The sequence below is a fragment of the Staurois parvus genome, unplaced genomic scaffold (assembly GCF_062004578.1).
Source record: "Staurois parvus isolate SC_StPar_1 unplaced genomic scaffold, SC_StPar_1.0 ptg000886l, whole genome shotgun sequence".
NCBI lineage: Eukaryota > Metazoa > Chordata > Amphibia > Anura > Ranidae > Staurois > Staurois parvus.
The window spans coordinates 2,460,693-2,482,710 of record NW_028318682.1 but is presented as its reverse complement, the minus strand read 5'-3'; the positions used below and the strand labels follow the sequence as shown (position 1 = coordinate 2,482,710).

General features: G+C 41.3%; 1 protein-coding gene across 3 annotated transcripts in view; it reads right to left on the bottom strand.

Moving 5' to 3' along the window:
• The window catches only part of KLHL29 (kelch like family member 29), a 1,282,993-nt gene that overhangs the window by 69,032 nt on the left and 1,191,943 nt on the right, over positions 1-22,018 (bottom strand). For all 3 annotated transcript variants that reach the window (XM_089656087.1, XM_089656089.1, XM_089656088.1), the window contains one exon: positions 17,532-17,725. In XM_089656087.1, coding sequence (XP_089512213.1) covers positions 17,532-17,725 — 194 coding nt within the window. The remainder of the gene's footprint in view (positions 1-17,531; positions 17,726-22,018) is intronic.

Below are 22,018 nucleotides of genomic sequence, written 5' to 3'. Positions count from 1 at the left end.
CTCTTATTGGAAGGACACCTTTTCCCAACAGCAATTTTAAGATCTCTCCACAGGTGTTCAATGGGATTTAGATCTGGGCTCATTGCTGGCCACTTCAGAACTCTCCAGCGCTTCTTTGCCATCCATTTCTGAGTGCTTTTTGACGTATGTTTGGGGTCATTGTCCTGCTGGAAGACCCAGGATCTTGGACGCAAACCCAGCTTTCTGACACTGGGCCCTACAGTGCGACCCAAAATCCTTTGGTAATCCTCAGATTTCATGATGCCTTGCACACAGTCAAGGCACCCAGTGCCAGAGGCAGCAAAACAACCCCAAAACATCATTGAACCTCCACCATATTTTACCGTAGGTACTGTGTTTTGTTCTTTGTAGGCCTCATTCCGTTTTCGGTAAACAGTAGAATGATGTGCTTTACCGAAAAGCTCTATCTTGGTCTCATCTGTCCACAAGACGTTTTCCCAGAAGGCTTTTGGCTTACTCAAGTACATTTTGGCAAACTGTAGTCTTGCTTTTTTATGTCTCTGTGTCAGCAGTGGGGTCCTCCTGGGTCTCCTGCCATAGCGTTTCATTTCATTTAAATGTCGACGGATAGTTCGCGCTGACACTGATGCTCCCTGAGCCTGCAGGACAGCTTGAATGTCTTTGGAACATGTTTGGGGCTGCTTATCCACCATCCGGACTATTCTGCGTTGCAATCTTTCATCAATTTTCCTCATCCGTCCACGACCAGGGAGATTAGCTACAGTGCCATGGGTTGCAAACTTCTTGATAATGTTGCGCACTGTGGACAAAGGCAAATCTAGTTCTCTGGAGATGGACTTGTAACCTTGAGATTGTTGATATTTTGCCACAATTTTGGTTCTCAGGTCCTCAGACAGTTCTCGTCTCCTCTTTCTGTTGTCCATGCTTAGTGTGGCACAGACAGACACACAATGCAAAGGTTAAGTGAACGTCTCTCCTTTTTATCTGCTTTCAGGTGTGATTTCTATATTGCCCACACCTGTTACTTGCCCCAGGTGAGTTTACAGGAGCATCACATGCTTGTAACATTCTTATTTATCCGCAGTTGTGAAAGGGTGCCAATACTTTTGTCCAGCCCATTTTTGGAGGTTTGTGTGACATTATGTCGAATTTGCTTTCTTTCCTCCCTTTTTTTGTTTTGTCCCAATACACACAAAGGGAATAAACATGTGTATAGCAAAACATGTGTTAATGCAATACGTTTCGTGAGAAATACATGATTTCCTGGAGAAATATCAAGGGTGCCAACAATTTCGGCCATGACTGTATATATATATATACACACATATATATATATATTTTGTTTTGCTACAATAAGCCCAACGCACCTAAACGTGTGTGAATGCATCTAAACGTGCTTCAGTACTAGTCATGTTTAGCGCTTGAGCGTTCATTCATGTCAATGGCCAGAATAAATTATTATTCTGGCCAATCAAATGAATGAACGCCAAAACACCTGATGTGTCTGAAAACATTTGTAAAAAGAGGTGTATTTAACACTGCTTTGTTCTGCCAGGAGAAAGGCAGAGTTGCAACAACAAGTCATTGCAGCACACAAGGAAGAAATTCAGATACATACAAATACAGAGGTAAAGGGTGGGTAGGAAGGGGGAGCACCAGAGGGAATCTGCAGCCGGGGTATGTACTCCTTTTCTGCCACAAGATGTCCTCAGGCTCCCAGACTGAATGACAGCCTGAATCATTCGACCCAGTTCCTATGAGCAGTCTGTCATGAACAGTAACAATAAAGTGGCACAGTGAGGAACTAATTTCTGCGTCATTTTGCATTCTCCTCCAGTCAGAATGCTCCTTGTCAGCAGATGAACTGATTTATTAAGGGGAACAGAACTGCAATAATTTGTGTACTTTATAAAGTATGTCTGTCTTTAAATTATATATATAAAACCAAAAATTAAAATAGTTTACCAGCCCTTGGTGTGGTGGCTGTATTTCTTTTAATTTTTCAAGCTTCTTTTGCTTTATTTTCACCTGTTAATCCTGCAAATAACACACTCCCTGTAACTGGGGGGCTTCATCATTCCTCCACTGTATCTATGGAGGGAAATATGGTTGTCACACTGAGCTGTTCTCTTCCTGACAGGCACTACAAACATGCCCATATCTCTTCATCTCCATTAGGCTAGGATCACACCTATGCAGTTTGCATTTGATCCGTTTCTGCAATGCGTTTTGTGGTGCGTCTTTGCACATGCATTTTTCAGGCGTTTTTTATGCATTTTGCATTTTTTTCCCTTGTTACTGGGCAGATTAAAATGCAAAATGCACCAAAAACGCATTAAAAACAGCACAAATGCAGCAAAATGCACTACATGCTTTTCTGCAGCATCTCCAATAAAGTCTATAAAACCAAAAACGCATTTATTTGCATTTAAAAAAGTCCCTGACCCTTTCCAAAAAACACAAATACAAAAAAAACATAAAAAACGTGGAGATGTGAATGTGTCCCATAGGAAATCATGTTAAATGGACTGTAGTATGTTTCTGCAAAACGCTTAGGTGTGAACCTAGGTTAAAAAGGGGGATGGTAATTGTTAGTTTACAAAAGATAACTAGGAAGTAAGATATTCTTCTGTGCAACTCTCAGGAAGTGACAAGGACACTGCATTTCTAGAAGGGTCAACAGGTATTTTACATATCTAGTAAAAATGTTCTTAGCTTGAAAAAAACAGATTAACCGCTTGCCTGCCACCTGTAGTGGTAGAACTGCCGCTACAGGGCAGCAGGGCTACGCAAAATCACATATATACACGTGATTTGCATTTCCGGGTAAGGGGTGTGCGCCACCTTACCTGTGCTGCCGTTGGCGGCTACATATATCAATCACCGGGTCCCGGCCAAAAATACCCCATTGGCACTTGGCGATCGCTGAGTAACACTGACAGGGGAGAGACCTGTGTGTAAACTACACAGGTCTGTCTTCTGCCAGCAGAGAAATACACAGCAGCATGTTTCCCTAGTAAAACACACACAGCACATGATGTTAAACTGCACACAGTACACTGTTAACCCTTTGATCGTCCCAGATGTTAATTCCTTCCTGCCCAGTGTCATTAGTACAGTGTCATTGATTTTTATTAGCACTGATCACTGTATTAGTGTCACTGGGGATGTCAGTGGTAGTTATGCAAGCCATAGATGGGTCGAAAACTGGCCATTTAAAAAAAAACAAAAAACGAAAAATCAGTCGTTCAATAGGCCGACGTTACCACCAACGGTAAAAAAAAATCAGCTGATTTTCGCCCCGTCTACGGCCGGCATTTAATTACTTCTGTCCCTTGCAGAGAGCTCCACTATTATATTTGACATGAAAAAGTATAGCAGTTGCAACAATGTATCTATTTGTATCCATTTCGGATACAGATGGTTTTATTCGGATACAGATAGATACATTGTTGCAACTGCAAAACTTTTTCATGTCAGATATAATAGCGGACTGGAATTCTTTTCTTCCTCTTCTTCTTTTCCTTCTTTTTCTTCTTCTTCTTCTTTTCCTTCTTTTTCTCCTTCTTCTTCTTTTCCTCTTCTTTTTCTTCTTCTTCTTCTTTTTTTCTTCTTCTTTTTCTTCTTTTCTTCTTCTTGCAGGTCACGGCTCATGCACCGATTTTTTATCGGTAAAACGATCGGCCGATTTGCCCATCATTGCCGTGAAAATCGGCCGATCGGCAAAATCGGCCGATTATTTTCCAACTTTACCTATAAAAAAAATGTGCCAAAACCCCGAAAAACGGCCAACCAATTAAACCATTCACGGTGCGAAAATGGACCGATTTTTTTTGGGGCGAAAAATCGGCCGATTTTCTTTTTCGGCGAACAATCAGCCGATTTTCGACCCGTCTATGGCCTGCATTAGTCAGTCCCCCCCCCCAGAGTCAGAATGCCCGCTGCAGTCCGGCTATAAGTCGCTGATCGCCGCCATTACTAGTATAATTTTTTTTTTTAAATCCAGTATATATACCGCCATTTGTAGATGCTATAACTTTCACGCAAACCAATTAATTTCCGTGTATTGGGATTTTTTTTCAGCAAAAAGAGCAGAATACATTTTGGCCTAAATTTATGATGAAATTTGATTTTTTTTATGTTTTATAGCAAAAAGTCAAAAAAAATTTTTTTTCTAAAAATTGTTGGTCTTTTTTTGCCTATAGTGCAAAAAATAAAAAATGCAGAGGTGATCAAATACCACTGAAAGAAAGCTTTATTTGTGGGAAAAAAAGGACATAAATTTAATTTGGGTGCAGCGTTGCATGACTGCACAATTGTCAGTTAAAGTAACGCACAGCCTTATCACAAAAAATGGCCTGGTCAGGAAGGGGTGTAAATCCTCTGGGGGGCAAGTAATTAATGCAGCCACCACCTGAAAGGACTGTAAATTGCAATATATTATATTTTTGTTATTGTTTACATTTACTGGATTGCTGATGATGAGTTGACTTAACATTAACATTTGCAGCATGGACACCTTTTAGGCTGTGGGTCCAGTACAGCACCTCTACCACCGCAGCCATTCCACCAATGATGGCTTCTTACAACCACAGGATAATGAAGGTGTGTCTTGGTAAATGCAATTACAAAACAACATCCAAAGAAAACTATCAAGGCACAAAATGACGACTGACTTCAGGGGCTAGAGGTTCAATACAAAACATTATACTCTTTTTTTTCTGGCGATAGCATCACTTTAAAACACTTTTATCCTCTTGCTCCCAGCTAGTATAACTCAAAGTGAACTCTGCCTGGGGAATGGAGTAAGGTTTTGGAGAAGGCGAGCTTAAATGACATTAGCACATGAAAAAGGCCAGTGCTTTCGTGAACAGATTATTTTTAGCATCTGCAATGTCAGAACAATGAAAACTGTGTGTGACTGTTTAATGGTTTCGATTTAAAGGTCGCCTATAAAGAAAAATATTGTAATTAACAGTACGTAGTCAACACTAGTAATGATAGCATCCAGTATATGAATTCCTTTTATTATTTCCAATACCTTTTTCATATGTTTCTCCATGCAGAGCAAGCTGTCTTGCAAAAGTGACAGTTACAGGGTGTTAGTACAAATCATACAACACTGTCGGGGTGGCTTAAGGCGGAGCTCCAGGCTACCCCCCAAACAATTAAAATTCAGCAGCTACAAATCCTATAGCTGCTGACTCTTAATATAAGGACACTTACCTGTCCAGGGATCCAGTGATGTCCTCACCTGAGCTGATTCTTCAAGCGGCTTCGGGTGTAGGCACCAGCATCTTAAGTAAGAGTTTCCTACTGCGCATGCGCAAAGTGAAGTGACCTAGAAGGCTGCAGAGGGGGAGGAGGAGGGACGAACTTCTGACTCAGAAATCTGCAGCACATCTGACCAAAGTGGGAGAGCATATCTGTCAAAACCAGGTACCTGCCCCCCCCCCAAAAGTGCCAAGTAGCAGTGGAGGATACAAACAAGCGGAACCTCCCCTTTTGGGTGAAGTCCCACTTTAAAGTGGTTCTAAAGATTTTTTTTACCCTAATGCATTCTCTGCATTTAGGTAAAAAATCCCTCTGTTTCCAGGACCCCCCCATCCAGTCCCCCCTTAGACTTACCTGAGGCCAAACTCGATCCAGCGCTGTGCACAAAAAAAGCACTCGCCACGTCGAGTTTGGTGGACTTTAGACTTTTGACTCTGCAGACAGTTGACGCCTTCTGCACACTGTGCGTTTCAGCATGCGCTGACCCCGCTCTGTCATTTTACGTGGCCTACCACTTCATGGCTGAGCTGCTGTTGTTCCCAGTTGCTATCAGTTTGTTATCATACCACTAACAGTTGATTGTGGAATATTTAGTAGCAAGGAAATTTCACGGATTTTTACAAAAGTTTACGCTTGAATTCACTGAGCTCCTGGGAGCGACCCATTCTTTTACAAATGTTTGTAGAAGCAGTCTGCACCTGTGGCCATGGAGGTAATTGGAACACCTGATTCCAATGATTTGGAGGGGTGTTCCAATACTTTTTGGCAATGTAGTGTATATCTTTCTTACAATAGTTACATTTGCTACATCCTATCTGTTCAAACATAGGTGATAGACTCACTAGCGTCCTCTGATAATCCATTTATCACCTAGACATCCAAGATACATAGGTCTGTCTCCACGCTGAAATTCCACCTACACATCTGTCCATCAGTATGCCACACCCCTGTCATCTATTTTAATTTCAAACACCAAATTTCATCCCATGCCTTAACGCCACTTAATGGACAGGTTAGTTTTTTTCTCCATCTCTCCCATTTTCAGCTGTCAAGACCTTTCTTTCCCCACACTTTGCTCTTTCACCCTGGTTACACTGCATCCACTACCTAATCCTGATGGTCCCCTTAAAACCTGCACCTCCATAATTCACAGATATATCTTATTACCAAAACTCCTCGTCCACATCTGTCATTTTCAGTGGGACAGGTTATTCTTAGCTCTGTTTGTCCTCTAACAGCATTCAAGCCTTTCTTCCCCTGCACTTCTCTCTGTCACTCCGATTCCACTTCATCCTCCATTTCTTTCCTCCAGATCACCTCCAGACCCCCGCCTTTCCACTCACACCCCAACCACAAGTTTTTTTTGCAATCCCCTGTCTACTTTCCCCTGCTCACATCTCCACCTAAACTAAGAGCTGATTCTGCCTTCACCAGTCCAACCACCTCCAACTTCCTTATTCCACATTCACCCACAGTTCCTTCTGCCTCTCCATCTCCATCCACCCTCTCTTTCCAATAAACTGAGCCCCATACTCCCCATGTGGCCATGCAGGTACTGACATTGGTCCAGACCTGTGGTACAATTAGATCAAAGTTTTCTAGACATATTGTTCCTCCAAAAACAAGGGGACTTTTAAGGTGTGTGTATGTCTCTGATAAGATCAAGGAGTTCACAAAAGATGAAATATTAATTATTTAAAATCATGGTATAGATCACATTTATCTCTACAACATCCATGTGTTCTCATTCCCCTATCCACCCATAAGGTACAATTCCTGGTAAGCCTTCCAATGGTCAGTTGCCTTCCTTGTCCCTGTCCTTACAAACAGCCCTCAGCAGGCTCCTGTCACTTTTCTCCTTCATCGTCCCCTCACAGCTAAAACCACTGGTGTCCTCTATCAATCAGTTACTTTGGACCTCATTACAGTCCCTTCCCTCTGCCAGCACAGTGAGCTCTATCCATATCACGAAGAATTCTTATTAAGCTCCCCTCAGCGATCCAATCTGCTCCCCTTGGCTATCTATTTTATCCAATTTCCTCTATTTCTTCCCGTCTATATATTTTTTTTTCCTCTTATTTTTCCTTCTTTCCAATACTTATGGCTTCTATTATCTACTATTCACAGATTCCAATGGACCTTATTCTATTCTGCATCACTGTTCTAACCACACTGATTGTTCCAGGTTGTTTCCAATTTCATACATCATAACAGCTTAATCCCTCCTCCTCGCCCACTAGTTCATATGAAACTATATTTTTATTTAATTTCATTTTATTTTATCTCTATCTTATTGACATACATTTAGAAACAATGAATATCCTCATGCAAAGTACTCTACATGATCAGTGATGAGACTATGCATGTTTTATTTCCATATATAGTACAGACCTGGTATATTACATTTATGGTATTTGTTTTTTTGTTTTTTTTTGCGCCCTTTCATTTATGTATGTTATGTTTTACCTTAGTGAGCTATCCATATGTTTGTATAAGTGATCTATTGTACACTATATTTTTATGTGATTGTAAAATTGATATAATTATACTAGTGATCTAATGCACATTATATTTTTATACTTTCACCATATTGTTTTTGTATGTCCAACTTAAAGAGTTATTTACACAATGCAATGAGTTACATATTATCATTTCTTTTTATTGTCTATTGCTCTTCCACATACTAGCCCTGATGAAGTACAATCCCTCCTAAACCCTATACTGGGGCAATCCTAACTAGGGGAAATTATTCAGCTAAAACAGTTGAGCAGTCAATATGTGCTATTTTTTCTGCTAGTAAGCTCACTGGGGCCCAACCATTATGGTGGAGTGCTCAGAGTAGTGTCCATTGAAGAGCTAAAGAAGGCACTAACACTGTATTTCTTGCAGACAATTATACCCCTCTTTTATCAAGGTGTAGTGTAGGCTTGGCAAGAAGCCTCTCACCAACACTGTGTCAGTAGGGGATCTCAACTGCTTCCTGGATAAAGTATCCTCCAGTCAGTGTCCTCAGCGTCTGGCACCTCAGTTAGACAGCAGGCTCAACTAGCATCCAGAGCATCCCCCAATGTTCTGGAATGGCTGCCCCATGTCTCTTTTTCCCTCAGGTGTAGCAGCCTGCTCTCACCTTCAATTCCTTTACATATAATCCCCTTTTTTTCTTCTCAGCACAGGAAAGTTTCAACACTCCTCCTACTCTCTACCCCAGTACCTTTGGGAGCTGCAGTCTTTTTCTGTTGGAGTCTAAAGCCAGCTCAGTCTGTAGAAACTACACCTCCCACAATCCTCCAACACCTCTCATCAGACTCCCTAGCAGTCCACATCCTCAGTGATCCCCCCGATAGGCTGGAGGAAGGGCTTAACACTGTTGGGCCTAATGTTCTGTAATAGCAGCCTCTTCTGCAGCCATGCCTGTAAAATGTCTCTGATCAGACACAAACATCCTCTCCCCAAACATGAACAAGAACGGCATTGCAAACAGTAAACTGACAATCAAGTCCACTATGCTATTCCTCTCCTGCCAGTTCTGCAGACCAGGCTACAACTATATAAAATGAACAAAATCATCAACCGACCCTGAGCATTGACATGATTGGGTACCCACAGCATGACAAATGACCACAAGAGACCTGGGAAGCACTTAGAAGTGAAAACGATTACTCCAAGAAAGAAGTGCACAGATCCTGGGATTGCCTGTAATGTATATACAGTATAAAGTCACATAAAAAGGAGCAGTTAATCTGCCTGTCTGCCAGCTCAGAAAATATGTGCAGCCATAATAACCAAACAATAACTACAAAAAGCAGGGACGCCTATAATGTATGCAGACATATGTACTGATTGTGGCATCATGAATATCAGCAGGCTGAATCAAACCAACCGTACTTTTTTTGTAAAAAGATATACTCGTAATTAGGCATACAGTATGAAAAGAATATGCGCATCTATGAAAATATTTGGTGGTTGGAAAATAATGCACAAGTACACATAAAAATACACACAAAATCAAAATATATAAAACTATGACACACATAAAAACCACACCAACACATATCCATGTCTCATACAATCATTATATACTGCCATTTCTGTCTGATTATAGCCATGGTATGGATGCATAAGTGCAGGAAATATTGGCTCTGTTGAGCTTTCTGGTATTACTACAAAAGACGCAGCCGCTTTCAGAAGCATTTTCAGGTTGGTCCTTTTGTCAAATGCCATAATGGTTATTCTGGGCTTGTGTTAAAACCATGGTGTGTAATCATACAGTGACACACAAGTGTCTAAACCGTATCAGATAAGAAGATCTGTTGGGCATGTTACGGAGAAGTAATGATTACTGTAGAGTAAGGGTTATTTATTGCTTGTGTACCCCACTTGACAAACGGCTGACAGTCGCTGACGCAATTCTGATGCTTAATAGGCTATGGAACTAGTTAATGGGCTGCCACATTTTTCTGGTTCCTTCACAAGCACTCTTGATGAGACTCCCCCAAAGCGTTTCAGGAGACCTCCTGGTGTTTCTGTGCGTCTGCAGAGACCTCCCACAGTGTCTTCCTGTCTGAAGAAATCCACAACAAACTCGCAAGATTACCTTCTAATCATGCTATGTTATTCAATTTCAAAAGGACTTTCAGTAAATATGGATGAATATATTAATTAGCTGGGGCTATTGGTTACCCTCTCCTCCAAATATTCTGTTTCTGTAATTGAATCCTCTGTGTGTACCAGACCGGGGGGGGGGGGGGGGAGTAAGAAAAAAAACAAGCATAGGAGAAGTTACAGAACCTTTATATACGAGAAAACTGATATTTATATCTGCTAGGTGAGCAATCCATGTTATACCTGCTACACGTTTGTAATTACAGGGAATTATAGGGTCTGTAGAGACACAATGGTTTAAGAGCTTTATCTTTCAGGATATTCACACTATCATTTAGCACCAGTTCCATATTTCCATTAGCAGGGAACTACCAGAGGGAATACAGTGATTTGGACAGCATCAAAAGCACAACATAGCGCTGGATGACCATTGCAGCTCACAATACCAGCTCAATGTCTTCAGTAGAAGAGGATGATGGAAAAAAATGCTGACCCAGCAGACATGATGGGTTAGCAATTTTATTTCTGTCTGGGTAGACACTACTACTATTCTGTAAAACTCTAATCTGTGTAAGGATTGCTTAAATGTGACAACAGGACACATCAACAACTCTGTAGGAGCTATGTACTACATAACAGCCCACAGTGGCCATACACAACTATACTGACTAAGCATCTGCAGAACTTAAGGAACAATAGGTTTTTAGAGGTCATACACTGTCTATAGATATATGGCCATTCCTGATCTAAATGCGATCAGCCAAATTGGCGTTGGCCATCTCCTATGTATAAGTACCTTAAAGTGTACTTGTACCTACAGTATATGAAGCTTGAAGGACACCTATCACATTGCTCTATGCAGTTCACATAAATTACTTCTCGCAAGAGTTTTGCTTTACTACCTTTTAATGGCAGATCTCTGAACTGTACCATTGATTATAATAGTATAAGCAGAATTTCTTACCCCAGAGGAACCCTTGAAACAATTTTAAAGTCTTGGGGAGCCCACAATACCTGTCTCCTTTGTCTCACTAGCGGCCCATTAACTGTGATGGGCAGCCTCACTGGCCAATAGTGCATAATTGATGCGCAATGCACTATGTAAATGACATTTTCCCTTGGAGTTGGACTTTAAATTCTTTCCTGTGGAAAGACTCCCTGCACTTCCTATGGCTGAGAAATATGGAGAGTCACTAGGGTTAACACTAGGGATGCATTGATACCAATATCGGTATCAGTGCCGATACCGTGTATTTTCACAAATGCTTGAACTCATGAAAATGCTCCCGATACCGGAAACCTTTACTTTGTGGTGCAATTTGCGTCAAAACAAACTGCACTGCAAAAATTAGCATGCGATTTGAAAAGGAATGCAATTCCTGTACAAATCGCATGCAGTTTCCCCACTGCTCCTATGGGAACCCAGGCTTGTCACAGCCCAAGTTTACACAGGAACGATGCAGGAAACCTCCCTGCAGGGATCCCAGGCTGAGCAGAAGGTGGGTGTGAAGGGATATATACTATGGAGGCAGTTGCTCCATATTCTCAGTGGTAGGAGAGGAGAGAAAGCAGCGGGGATTATTTCAGCACCAGTCATGCTGACCAGTCAAAAGCCCTCTAGCCCAAACAGTCCTCGCTGCAAGGACAGGAGAAAAACCGTCCGGGATTTCAAATCTCTGCTGCTTTCTCTCCTCTCCTATTTCTGAGAACATGGAGCAACTGCCACCATAGTATACATCTCCACTGTCTGCTGCGAGAAACCTCCCTGCACCGCTCCTGTGTGATCTCGGGCTATGACAACCTGGGTTCACACAGGAACAGTGGGGAAACGGCATGCAATTTTGGACAGGATTCGCATTCCTGTTCTAATCGCATGCTAATCTTTGCAGTGCAATTTGCGTCCATACATTTAGTATTGATGCAAATTGCACCACAAAGTATCAATCATTGGTATCGGCAAGTACTTGACCAAAAAGTATTGGTAATCTTGCTTGCCGATAAAAAAACAGTATCGGTGCATATCTAGTTAACACCCCAGTTAAAAAGGCCACCCAGTGTGGAACAAGCATTTTTTCCTTGCGTGATTTTTTTGGCTAGTTGTTTAAATACTCACCTACACTGGTGAATAGTTAAAGGGTGCAAAGGACTCTTTTACCAGTTCACCAGATATGGGATGGCAACCTACTTGCCTTAAGAAACGCAGCATATTTGTTTTTCATAACACCCCCCATTGCTGGCATCCTCAGGTCCTGGGGATTTCAAAGAGCCCAATTGTCATCTATATCGAGCACCAGTGCTTTGGGAAGGTAGACTCATTTTGGGGGGACCTCTCCTCTTTCCTTTTCATTAGAGAAAAGCAGCAATTTTTCAGTGGACAAAGTTAAATTTCAAAAGCCTTCCCAAAGATAATTTCATAAAGCAGATAGTACATCACCATAGGTGAAACTATCCTTTAATATTTTAGATTGTTTAAAAATAAATCGGTATTCAGAGCTTCAAGCACATGCAAGCAGAACATTAACAAAGTTCCAGTTTATGGAAGCAACCTCTATTCACAGAGGTCAAAGCTGTGTTTAATTATCAGATAACAATTCTCATTTCTGATATATTTTTTTCTCTTTTGAAGGATTAGCAAATCTTCCCCCCAACTGTGTGCCAGCAAGGATCCAATATTTGCATATTTCTGACTCCAGATAATGTCCTGTCCCCAATCCAGCTGTGCAGGGCCTTTATCAGCTTCTGTCACATGTTAGACATGAGATACCTGTACGCTACCTGTTTTACGCTCAAATGCTGTGAAATGAAGGCATGAAGCGGTCAGGAACCCCAGTGGGTAAGGGATGCGACAAGGAGATAATGAAGGCCTCTGTCATTTTTTTCACCTTTAATTTATGAATTACATGACACTGAGGATTATCCCCATAGTTTCATGGAAATTGTATTAGATGGACAGGAGTTTTTAAGTATGTTTTTCTTAAAGGAGATGTATAGTCTTTTTAAAGCTTTTTTTAGACTTTACACTACCACATTCAAATCTTGGGAAGGAGCCAGCAGTGGGAACCATAGAGAGCAGTGGGCAGCTAGGCATAGGACAGTCCTGGAAGTGTGGGATGCTCAGTTGGCGATTTTTTTTTATTTTTGAACACATTTGGAAATCTCTAGTATCATGTCGGGCTTTTGATTCAGGATATCTGTTTATGGTTACACGTAGGCTATGCTCACATGGTTGCTGGATGTTCTATTTCAGCCAGTGTTGCCATCTTTCCAGTAGAGGACCCTTGATGCAAATGCCTAGTGCAGTGGTGGGCAACCTTTTTTTTCAACTGAGCCAAATCTCGCCAAAACCACGATTGAAATTTATTTTGAGAGCCACGTTTTTAAAACTGAAAATACATAGGATGGTACACTGTTTTTAGTTTCAATAAGTTTTTATAGTAATTCATCCCCCATAGTAGTTCATCCCCCATATAGTAATTCATCCCCCATATAGTAATTCATCCCCCATAGTAATTCATCCCCCATAGTAATTCATCCCCCATATAGTAATTCATCCCCCATATAGTAATTCATCCCCCATATAGTAATTCATCCCCCATAGTAATTCATCCCCCATATAGTAATTCATCCCCCATATAGTAATTCATCCCCCATAGTAATTCATCCCCCATATAGTAATTCATCCCCCATAGTAATTCATCCCCTCATAGTAATTCATCCCCCATATAGTAATTCATCCCCCATATAGTAATTCATCCCCCATAGTAATTAATCCCCCATATAGTAATTCATCCCCCATAGTAATTCATCCCCCATAGTAATTAATCCCCCATATAGTAATTCATCCCCCATATAGTAATTCATCCTCCATAGTAAGTCATCCCCCATATAGTAATTCATCCCCCATATAGTAATTAATCCCCCATAGTAATTCATCCCCCATAGTAATTCATCCCCCATATAGTAATTCATCCCCCCTATAGTAATTCATCCCCCATATTAATTCATCCCTCATATAGTAGTAGTAAGTAAGTAGCAAGTAGTAAGCCAAGTCCCCCGTGTCAATTCACTTACCTTTGCTCCACGCGTTCCTCTCGCCGTGTGCCCGGTCTTCAGGGCGGACTGTGAGAGGAGCCTAGCTCCTCTCACGTTCGTCACGCTGCCCCGCCTACACACATCCTGACAGCCAATCACTGGCTATCAGGATGTGAGTGGTAGCGAGACTGGCCAATCATTGCATTTGAGCGCGCTGCCCTGGCTGTTTTTTTTTTGGATCACGCTGCAGAGTCCCTGCCGCCCGAGAGGAGGGAGGGGAGCGGGCGCCCGGCACACAAGAGCCGCATTCAAGCGTGTAAAGAGCCGCATGTGGCTCGCGAGCCGCGGCTTGCCGACCACTGGCCTAGTGCATTTACAAAGCTCCGATTGGCATGCAGCATCCTGAGGCCCAATAAATGTGGAAATGTCTTTGAGATGTTTGGTTGTGCCAATCCCCCCTGTTTAGTTTTCTTAGTGTACTTAGCCTTAGCAAGCAGCTCTCAGAATCAAGACTCAAATATCTTCTGATCCCTCAACTTTTACGTGGAATGTTGTAAATAACTAATTTCTATAAACCAACCAGTAATTTTATTTTATGGGTCCTTAGAATCCATTACTCATCACCATTTAATGTCCATTATTTTTACCATCAAAGTTTTCAGTATGCAGTTGCTGCCACATAGTATCATTGGCGAAATGTTTTCATCCATTTTTTTCTATCAGGCATATTCTAGCCCCTGAGAATACCATCCATTGTTAGGTGTGCACATTATTTTAAAGCCTCATGTTTCTGCCTGTTTACAATAAAGCCGTATTTTAAAATGTGTACGAGAATAGTTTTCAATGCTGCGAGGAAAGCTTATGCCCAGATTTGTTTTTCACTACCAAAATGCACCACGCCTGACAAAACACTTATCTTCACCATTGTCAAACTAACTGTGCTTTTGTTATGGAAATTCTTAAGTACTTTTTGGTTCCAGGTAAAAAGGAATACAGATGACTGCAGGTTGATTAACAAAAAAGTCCCCGCTGTGATTTGTCTTACAAAGAGAGAACATCTCAGGCTGGCCCTGGGTTTATTACATGGTGTTAATACTCCTGAGGATAACATCTCATTAGAAGTCTGCTGCTGCTTGTTTTGCTATTCAGGATGGGACTTGTATAGCGGCTTGTTGATGAAAAAGGGGTCCTGCACTTACAATGTATCTGGACGCAGCTATTCACAGAGGTATTTGCAGTGCTTATTCCAATCACTTTTTTTCTACATTGATGGGTCAATTCTTCCAGAACTGATATGTCAGTGTTAGAAGATGCCAAATGGCTGGGATGGCCAAGTGACCTTTTATAGGCTCTGGAATCTCCATCAGCGAGCTGTATGCACAAGAGTTACCAGCTGTGCCTCACTGCGGCACTTCCCACAAAGATAGCATGATCTGGTATTCAACCAGTATAGTTTCAAAGAAACATAGAAAAGTGAGTCTTTTTTTTTTCTTACATGTTTTTGTATTTTTTTTTGTTTTGTATTTATTCTTTTTGTTAACGTTTTTGTCTGAGCGTAGAATAGATCAATGTCATTACTTGTGTAATGAAGTATGTTTCAAGCTGTGCAGGCAGTTGGCACCTGTAGAAATCTTCTGTGCAAGAATGCCTGTCCTCTTCCTGGCTCTGAATTTCTAGTGCTGCAATGGTTAATAGCTTTGAGTATTTATTGTCCCCCACCTCCTCCATCCCATTAAGAAAAGTTATTTCATTTATTATACTGCATGTAACCCAAACTGTGAATGGGGGTGATTCTGATCAGTTTCAGGCTTTCCTCTCCATTCAAATATCGAGTTACATGCATTGTAAGTAATGAAATAACTTTTCCCAATGGCAGAGGAGGGAGGGGGTGCTCCCTATCGGACCACCTTTATGTCTGTTCTGCCTGAAGACCCAAAGCTAATAACCATTGCAGCGCCAGAAGCTTAGAGAGATTTTGATATTTTCATAACTCTTTCCAAGTGCCAGGCCACTACCTTCATTAGCACTGAGGGCTCTTGAAAGAAGTACAGAGGCAGGGTGCTGAGGTTTTTTTAGGAATCTATTTACAGCACCCTGCTGGCTCCTCTAACCAGCCATGGTCTACCTGCATTGTATAGAAAGCACAGAGACCTAATGGCATCCCTGGGTCTAAAATAAGGTATGTTATGAAAATGTAAAAGGGGATGAAAGAAAGAGCGCACAAACCTTGCGCATTACCTCAATAAATAATGAATAATTTTATTTTATTTAGGAAATATACTCACAAACGTGACGGTAAATCAGGCATAAGTTAACCATAATTCATAATGACTAAACATGCTGAAATGCTGTAATACTGACACTCAGTGGCTGAATGTCTCCTTGATATGGGAACTCTGCTATACTGAAGTTTCTATCTGCCAAACCCAGCTCTGATGAAGAAGGGAGCACCCTTCGAAACGCGTTAGCTTTTATACCCCCTTTTGGATTTACCTGTAACCCTGTGTGGATTATGGTTAACTTATGCCTGTTTTACCGTCACGTTTGTGAGTATATTTCCTAAATAAAATAAAATAATTCATTATTTATTGAGGTAATGCGCAAGGTTTGTGCGCTCTTTCTTTCATCCCCTTTTACAGTTCTATCAAGCTTCCCCAGCTTCATGATTGAGCTGCACAACCTCTGATCACCAGCGGATGAAAACACTGTTTGTTACTAACGCCCGTTTGATCTGAGTCTTTGAGCGCAGGATATAATAGATCTGTGGTGAATGTTATGAAAATGGAAAGGTTTTGTTTAAACATTTCATTAGTATCCTGATGGAGGGATAATAGCAAGGAAACAGGGAGCAAAAGTAGAATCCTATGAAAGCTACAAGTTGCTGGAATCATAGTTTTCACAGGACTAAGGACTCCCCCTGTGACAACACTGAAAGGTCCAGAAACGTCACATGGAGTAAATTACATGCTCCTCATACCTGGAAGTACTGGGTATATCATTTGGTTCTAGGGATTCAGTGATAAGCTATGTATATAATGTTTCAAAGTTATAAGCAGGCCTGTTGTTAATGACCATAGGTGTGCTAAAGCAACCCTATTTAAAAAAAATCATAATTAAAACATTTTGCAACTTGTAAAAGAAAGCAGTAAATACTCACCTTTCCATGTGCCCACACCTCTGTATACAGTTTTTCACCTCCTAAAATCTGCTGGGAGATTCCAGGAGTGTCAATTTCCTGGGTCCCCGCAGCCCTCACTTGTTCCCCCCTCTGACATCATGTTACTGTAGGCTACAGTAGTGACATAAGTCGGAGGGAGGGGGAGTATTCACTGCCTTTCTTTGTTAGTAACAGAAATTTGAATAATACATTTTAGAAGTATGGTTGTTTTACAGTAAGTCTGCTTTAACATTTATGATATTTTACTGAAAGCAGTAGTAGTGTACCTGCTCCATCATGGGAAATGCTGCCACTGAGAATAAAACACGTTTGGCTATAAATATTGCATCAGGGAATCTCTTTTTCATAGAAAGTTTTGTAAAATAAGGGATAATGTACACTCCATATCCTATATTTTGGCCTGCAGGTCATATCTGTTTACGCAATCATTAAACTCTGCATTGTACTTGTTCTCTTGTCTTACCAATCATTGGTGATTCAATAAAACTCCAGGTATTGGTCTGAGGCACATAGGACTGCAGAACCCCCGCCGCTCTGCCCGCTTCATTCACTCCTCCAAAGACGTAGATCTTCCCTCCACACACAGTGGCCGCCGCAGAGTGAACTGGTTTCGGAAGAGCCGCTACCGTCTCCCACTGGTTGATAATTGTATCATACCTAAAAGGCACAAAATGGTCATCGTTAGCAGCTAATGACAGCATTGCTGAACCAACACAAGAATCATAACCAACTACTTTAAAGTGTATCTCTGTCCACAAATGTAAGTTTAGGATATAGTGGAGAACCGCTGGAAACTCTATCAGGTCTTTACCGAATTGTGGGTTCCTATAGGGAGCTTCCCCCTCTATTTGTCTATTGTCACCAGGATAGAAAGGGAAAAAAATCTTACAGTTGTCCCTGGAACAAAACGTGACAGTTATCTAAGCGAGGATTTCCTCTCACATTGGGATGATTTCCTCACTCTCCTGAACAGGATGTAAAGAGAAATCTCTTCAACAGGATATGGAAAACAAACAACAAAGACCCAGAAGGGGTGATAACTCATCCACACTCTATCCAGGGAAAGAAACAGTTTGTGACTTTAGAGACACTGTAAATAATGAAATTCTACCTGCTAGCTGTTGCTAAAAGTCAATAACTATGTGTAAAATATTTTGTGTTTGGGGGCCCCAGAGGGTCTTTATTACAGCATCGTAACCAACCAGTAGCATCCCTCATGCTATATAGTTGTGGTTGAATGCCCAACTAATCCCACAAAATACTTGGCTTAAGTAACAAGTCAAGAGGTCCCTCATTGTGATGTGTCATGTGGTGGGTAAATGTCTTGGCACCGATCCTCACAACTCTGGGGAAAGATCTGCTGCAGAAACTCAACAATACCAACTGACAGCTGGTTGTACCATTCTTCAACTCTCAGGTTATATTAGAAATTTACACAAATGAGCCATAACATTTTGCCCACTGACAGGTAAAGTAAATAACATTGATCATCTCAACACAATAGTATCTAAAATTGGGTTTGATTTATTAGGCAGCAAGTGAACATGTTGTCCTTGGCGTTGCTGTGTTGAAAGCAGAAAAAAATGGCAAGGGTAAGGATTTGAGTGACTTTGACAAAGGTCAAACTGTAATGGATAGACGATTGGGTGAGAGCATCTCCAAAACTGCAGCTCTTGTGGGATGTTCCCAGTCTGCAGTGGTTGAGACCGACCAAAAGTGTTTCAAGGAAGGAAAATCAGTGAACCGGCAACAGGGCCATGGGCAGCCAATGCTCACTGATGCATTTCTGGAGCGAAGGCTGGCCTGTGTAGTCTGATCCAATAGAAGAGCTACTGTAATTTAAATTGCTGAAAAAAGATAATGCAGGTTCCTATAAAAAGGTATCAGAACATTCAGTGCACCGCAGACTGGTCAGGGTGCCCATGCTCACCTGTGTCCACAGCCAAAGGCACCTACAATGGGCATATGAATATCAGAACTGGACCACGGAACAATGGAAGATGGTGGCTTGGTCTGACGAAACACATTTTATTTTATGTAGGGAAGAGATGGCACCAGAATGCACTGGGAAAATGGCAAAGGCTTAAAGGAACTGCTACTGATGCCTTGGTGCCTGATACCACAGCATAGCATCAGAGGTCTAGTGGAGTCAATGCCTTGATGGGTCAGGGCTATTTTGACAGCAAAAGGGGGACCAATGCAAAATTAGGTGGGTGGGTGGTCATAATGTTAATTGGTGTATATATAGGAGTAATAGTATATACATTAAAAAACAGTTTACATTTGTGTACATTCCATCTTTAATGCATACATATAATGAAAAAGGCCAGACTTGCAAGGTTAGAGCACTTTAAAAGCTCCTATTGTACTCCAGAAGCATGTCTTTCGAACATGTCTTGTATATATGTATGAAACAATGGATACATCCATGTGACATCGTCTCATCGCTTCTTTCTCTAATTGTTACATGGAACCACATGTCAAGACCATTAATGCCAAAATAATAAAGGTTTTCTGCATTAATGCACAGAAACACAATTGCTGTGTTTTCAGCCTGCTCTGCATACATAAAGGGCACTGGTCATTGTGTGCTCAAGTCCAGAAAGAAGATGAGGTTAACATTCAGATTGACGCAAGACTATCACAAATCATCCAAGTGCTGTATTGTTCCTGGAACACAGTTCATTATGTTATTGTATGACTAGCCGCAATGAAGGTGGGTATTTAAGGACTGCTTACCTTACTGCTTCTTGTATAAGCTGAGGCCTGTCATTAATCTTTGCCCAATGTTGATATATTAGCTTTGAGGTTTGATGTTGCCTACAGTAATGCTGAGCCTTAAACTTCTACCTATCCTCCAGGATAATCTGTTAGCATCGGCCATTGCATGCATCCATTTCCAAACCACAGTTCCATGGAACCCAAGGGGCCCTCCCTCTTATACTGCTCAGGTCTCACTATTGGTCATTGTGGTTGCCCATTACAGTAATGGGCCAGTGATGAGGCAAAGCTGACAGGTTGGTGGGCCAGGCTTGACTCCAGTAAATGATGTTGGTGTATTTATAATAGAGCTCGATAAGAACTGTTAACATAGTGTGTCTTACTGAACCTGCAAACTGCATGTAAACTGGAGTACTGTTCTATACCAGTCATTCTCAACCAAGGTTCCTTGGAATATAAGCTTCCTCCAGAGGTTGGTATGGGTTTATTGAGCTATGGCAAATTGACCTCTCATCTAATGGTGCCTGAATAGATCTAGGTCCAATGCCAATTGGCAGAATCGGCAGCCTGATAGCAGTCTTTTTAGCTGTCAGCAAGGGTGGCATTCTGACCATGGCTGTAAGGGGAGCATTTTTCCCACCGACCCCTGGAATAATTTTAGCAGGGCAGACTTGAAATTATTTCCAGTGTCCCTAATAAAAAGTTTGAGAAATGTGTGCAGTGGCTCTTAAGAAGCATTGGGCTTAAATACTCCTTTTAATAAGCTTAATATTTTTAATTGTACACTATAGAATATTTATGGTGGAAAGATTAACCATAGCACCAGGGAAGGAAGCATTTTTCCTAACACCCCCTGATTTCTTTTTTTTTTTTTTTTTTTTTTTACATCTTAGTGCTGCAACTATCCATTGGCCTCCTTGTGTCCACTTCCTAGCTACATGTTCTCCAGCTGCATTTCATTGTTTAAGGCAATTTTGTTCTGATGGTGAAATATGCCTGCTCTGTGGCCATTGATGCAGCTGCTTATAGTCGTCACTGAACGCATATCACCCTATAACAGGAAGTGCCAGAAATAACTGTTTGTTTTACAATGTTCTATGCAGACTGAATCTGAATTGGAATGTCTTGTGTTTAATATAATCAGCTGATGCACTCTTAGTGTTCTAATGAAAAACGATGCAGTGTCTGCATCCCTCGAGAAGTATTTAACCCTTGGGGAGTATCTCATTAAAACTGAAATTCCTATTGTAAGGGGTGCCTAAAATTTGACTTGTATCATAGTACAGACTTCCGGTAAAATCAGTGAGCCAATCACACAAACAGAACATTACATTTATGTGGTCCACCACTGACCAATAGTGTACAGAATGCCTCCAGGTTGCCATATTGCATTGAATCTTACAGAAAATTACAGTGACTGCAGAATAAAAAGTAAAGGTAATTTTTAATAATATTTAATTACAACATGGCTTGTGTAGCAACTGTATATGCTATATTACATTTGCAGTTATTACAATGAAAATGGAATTACTCTTTAAACCAATAACTTTTTGTGCATTAATCCTCATAGTCCACATTATTGGAAGTGTGGCAGGGATGTTTCCCTAAGGCCCCTTTCAACCTGATGGTCCGATTGGGTCTGCCTGTCACCCACGGACCTGTCTTCCGCCTGCTCAGCAGGGATCAGCGGACTGATCCCCCTCTGAGCAGGCGGATCCATGTTACAGAGTCTGCCCAGTCTGAAAGGGGTCTTACCTACATAATTGCTATAATGTAAACCTCTTTCCCATCTCACCAAGTTGGAAGGTATCACTGGACCTCATGCTGCTTATACATACTGGGGTTGATTTACTGAAGCTAGAGAGTGCAAAATCTTGTGTGGCTCCACGTACAAACCAACCATTTTTTTTTTGTCAAAACTTAATTGAAAAAGCTGAAGTTAGAAACTGATTGGCTACCATGCACAGCTGCACCAGATTTTGCACTCTCAAGTTTTAGTAAATCAACCCCGCTGTCTCCCAGCTCCTAATATGCATAACAATATTAAAGGATAAGTTCACCTTTTGTAACATGTTACATCCATATTCAGGGAGTAACATGTAACATGTTACGAATTGACAGGCCCCCGCATTCCCCGATCCCCGTTGTGACAGCTAGCGAGGGATCTTCTCCTCCCTTCTAGCTGTCACAATTTTAAAAAAAACACGGCCGAGTGGGGCTCTGCCCTGC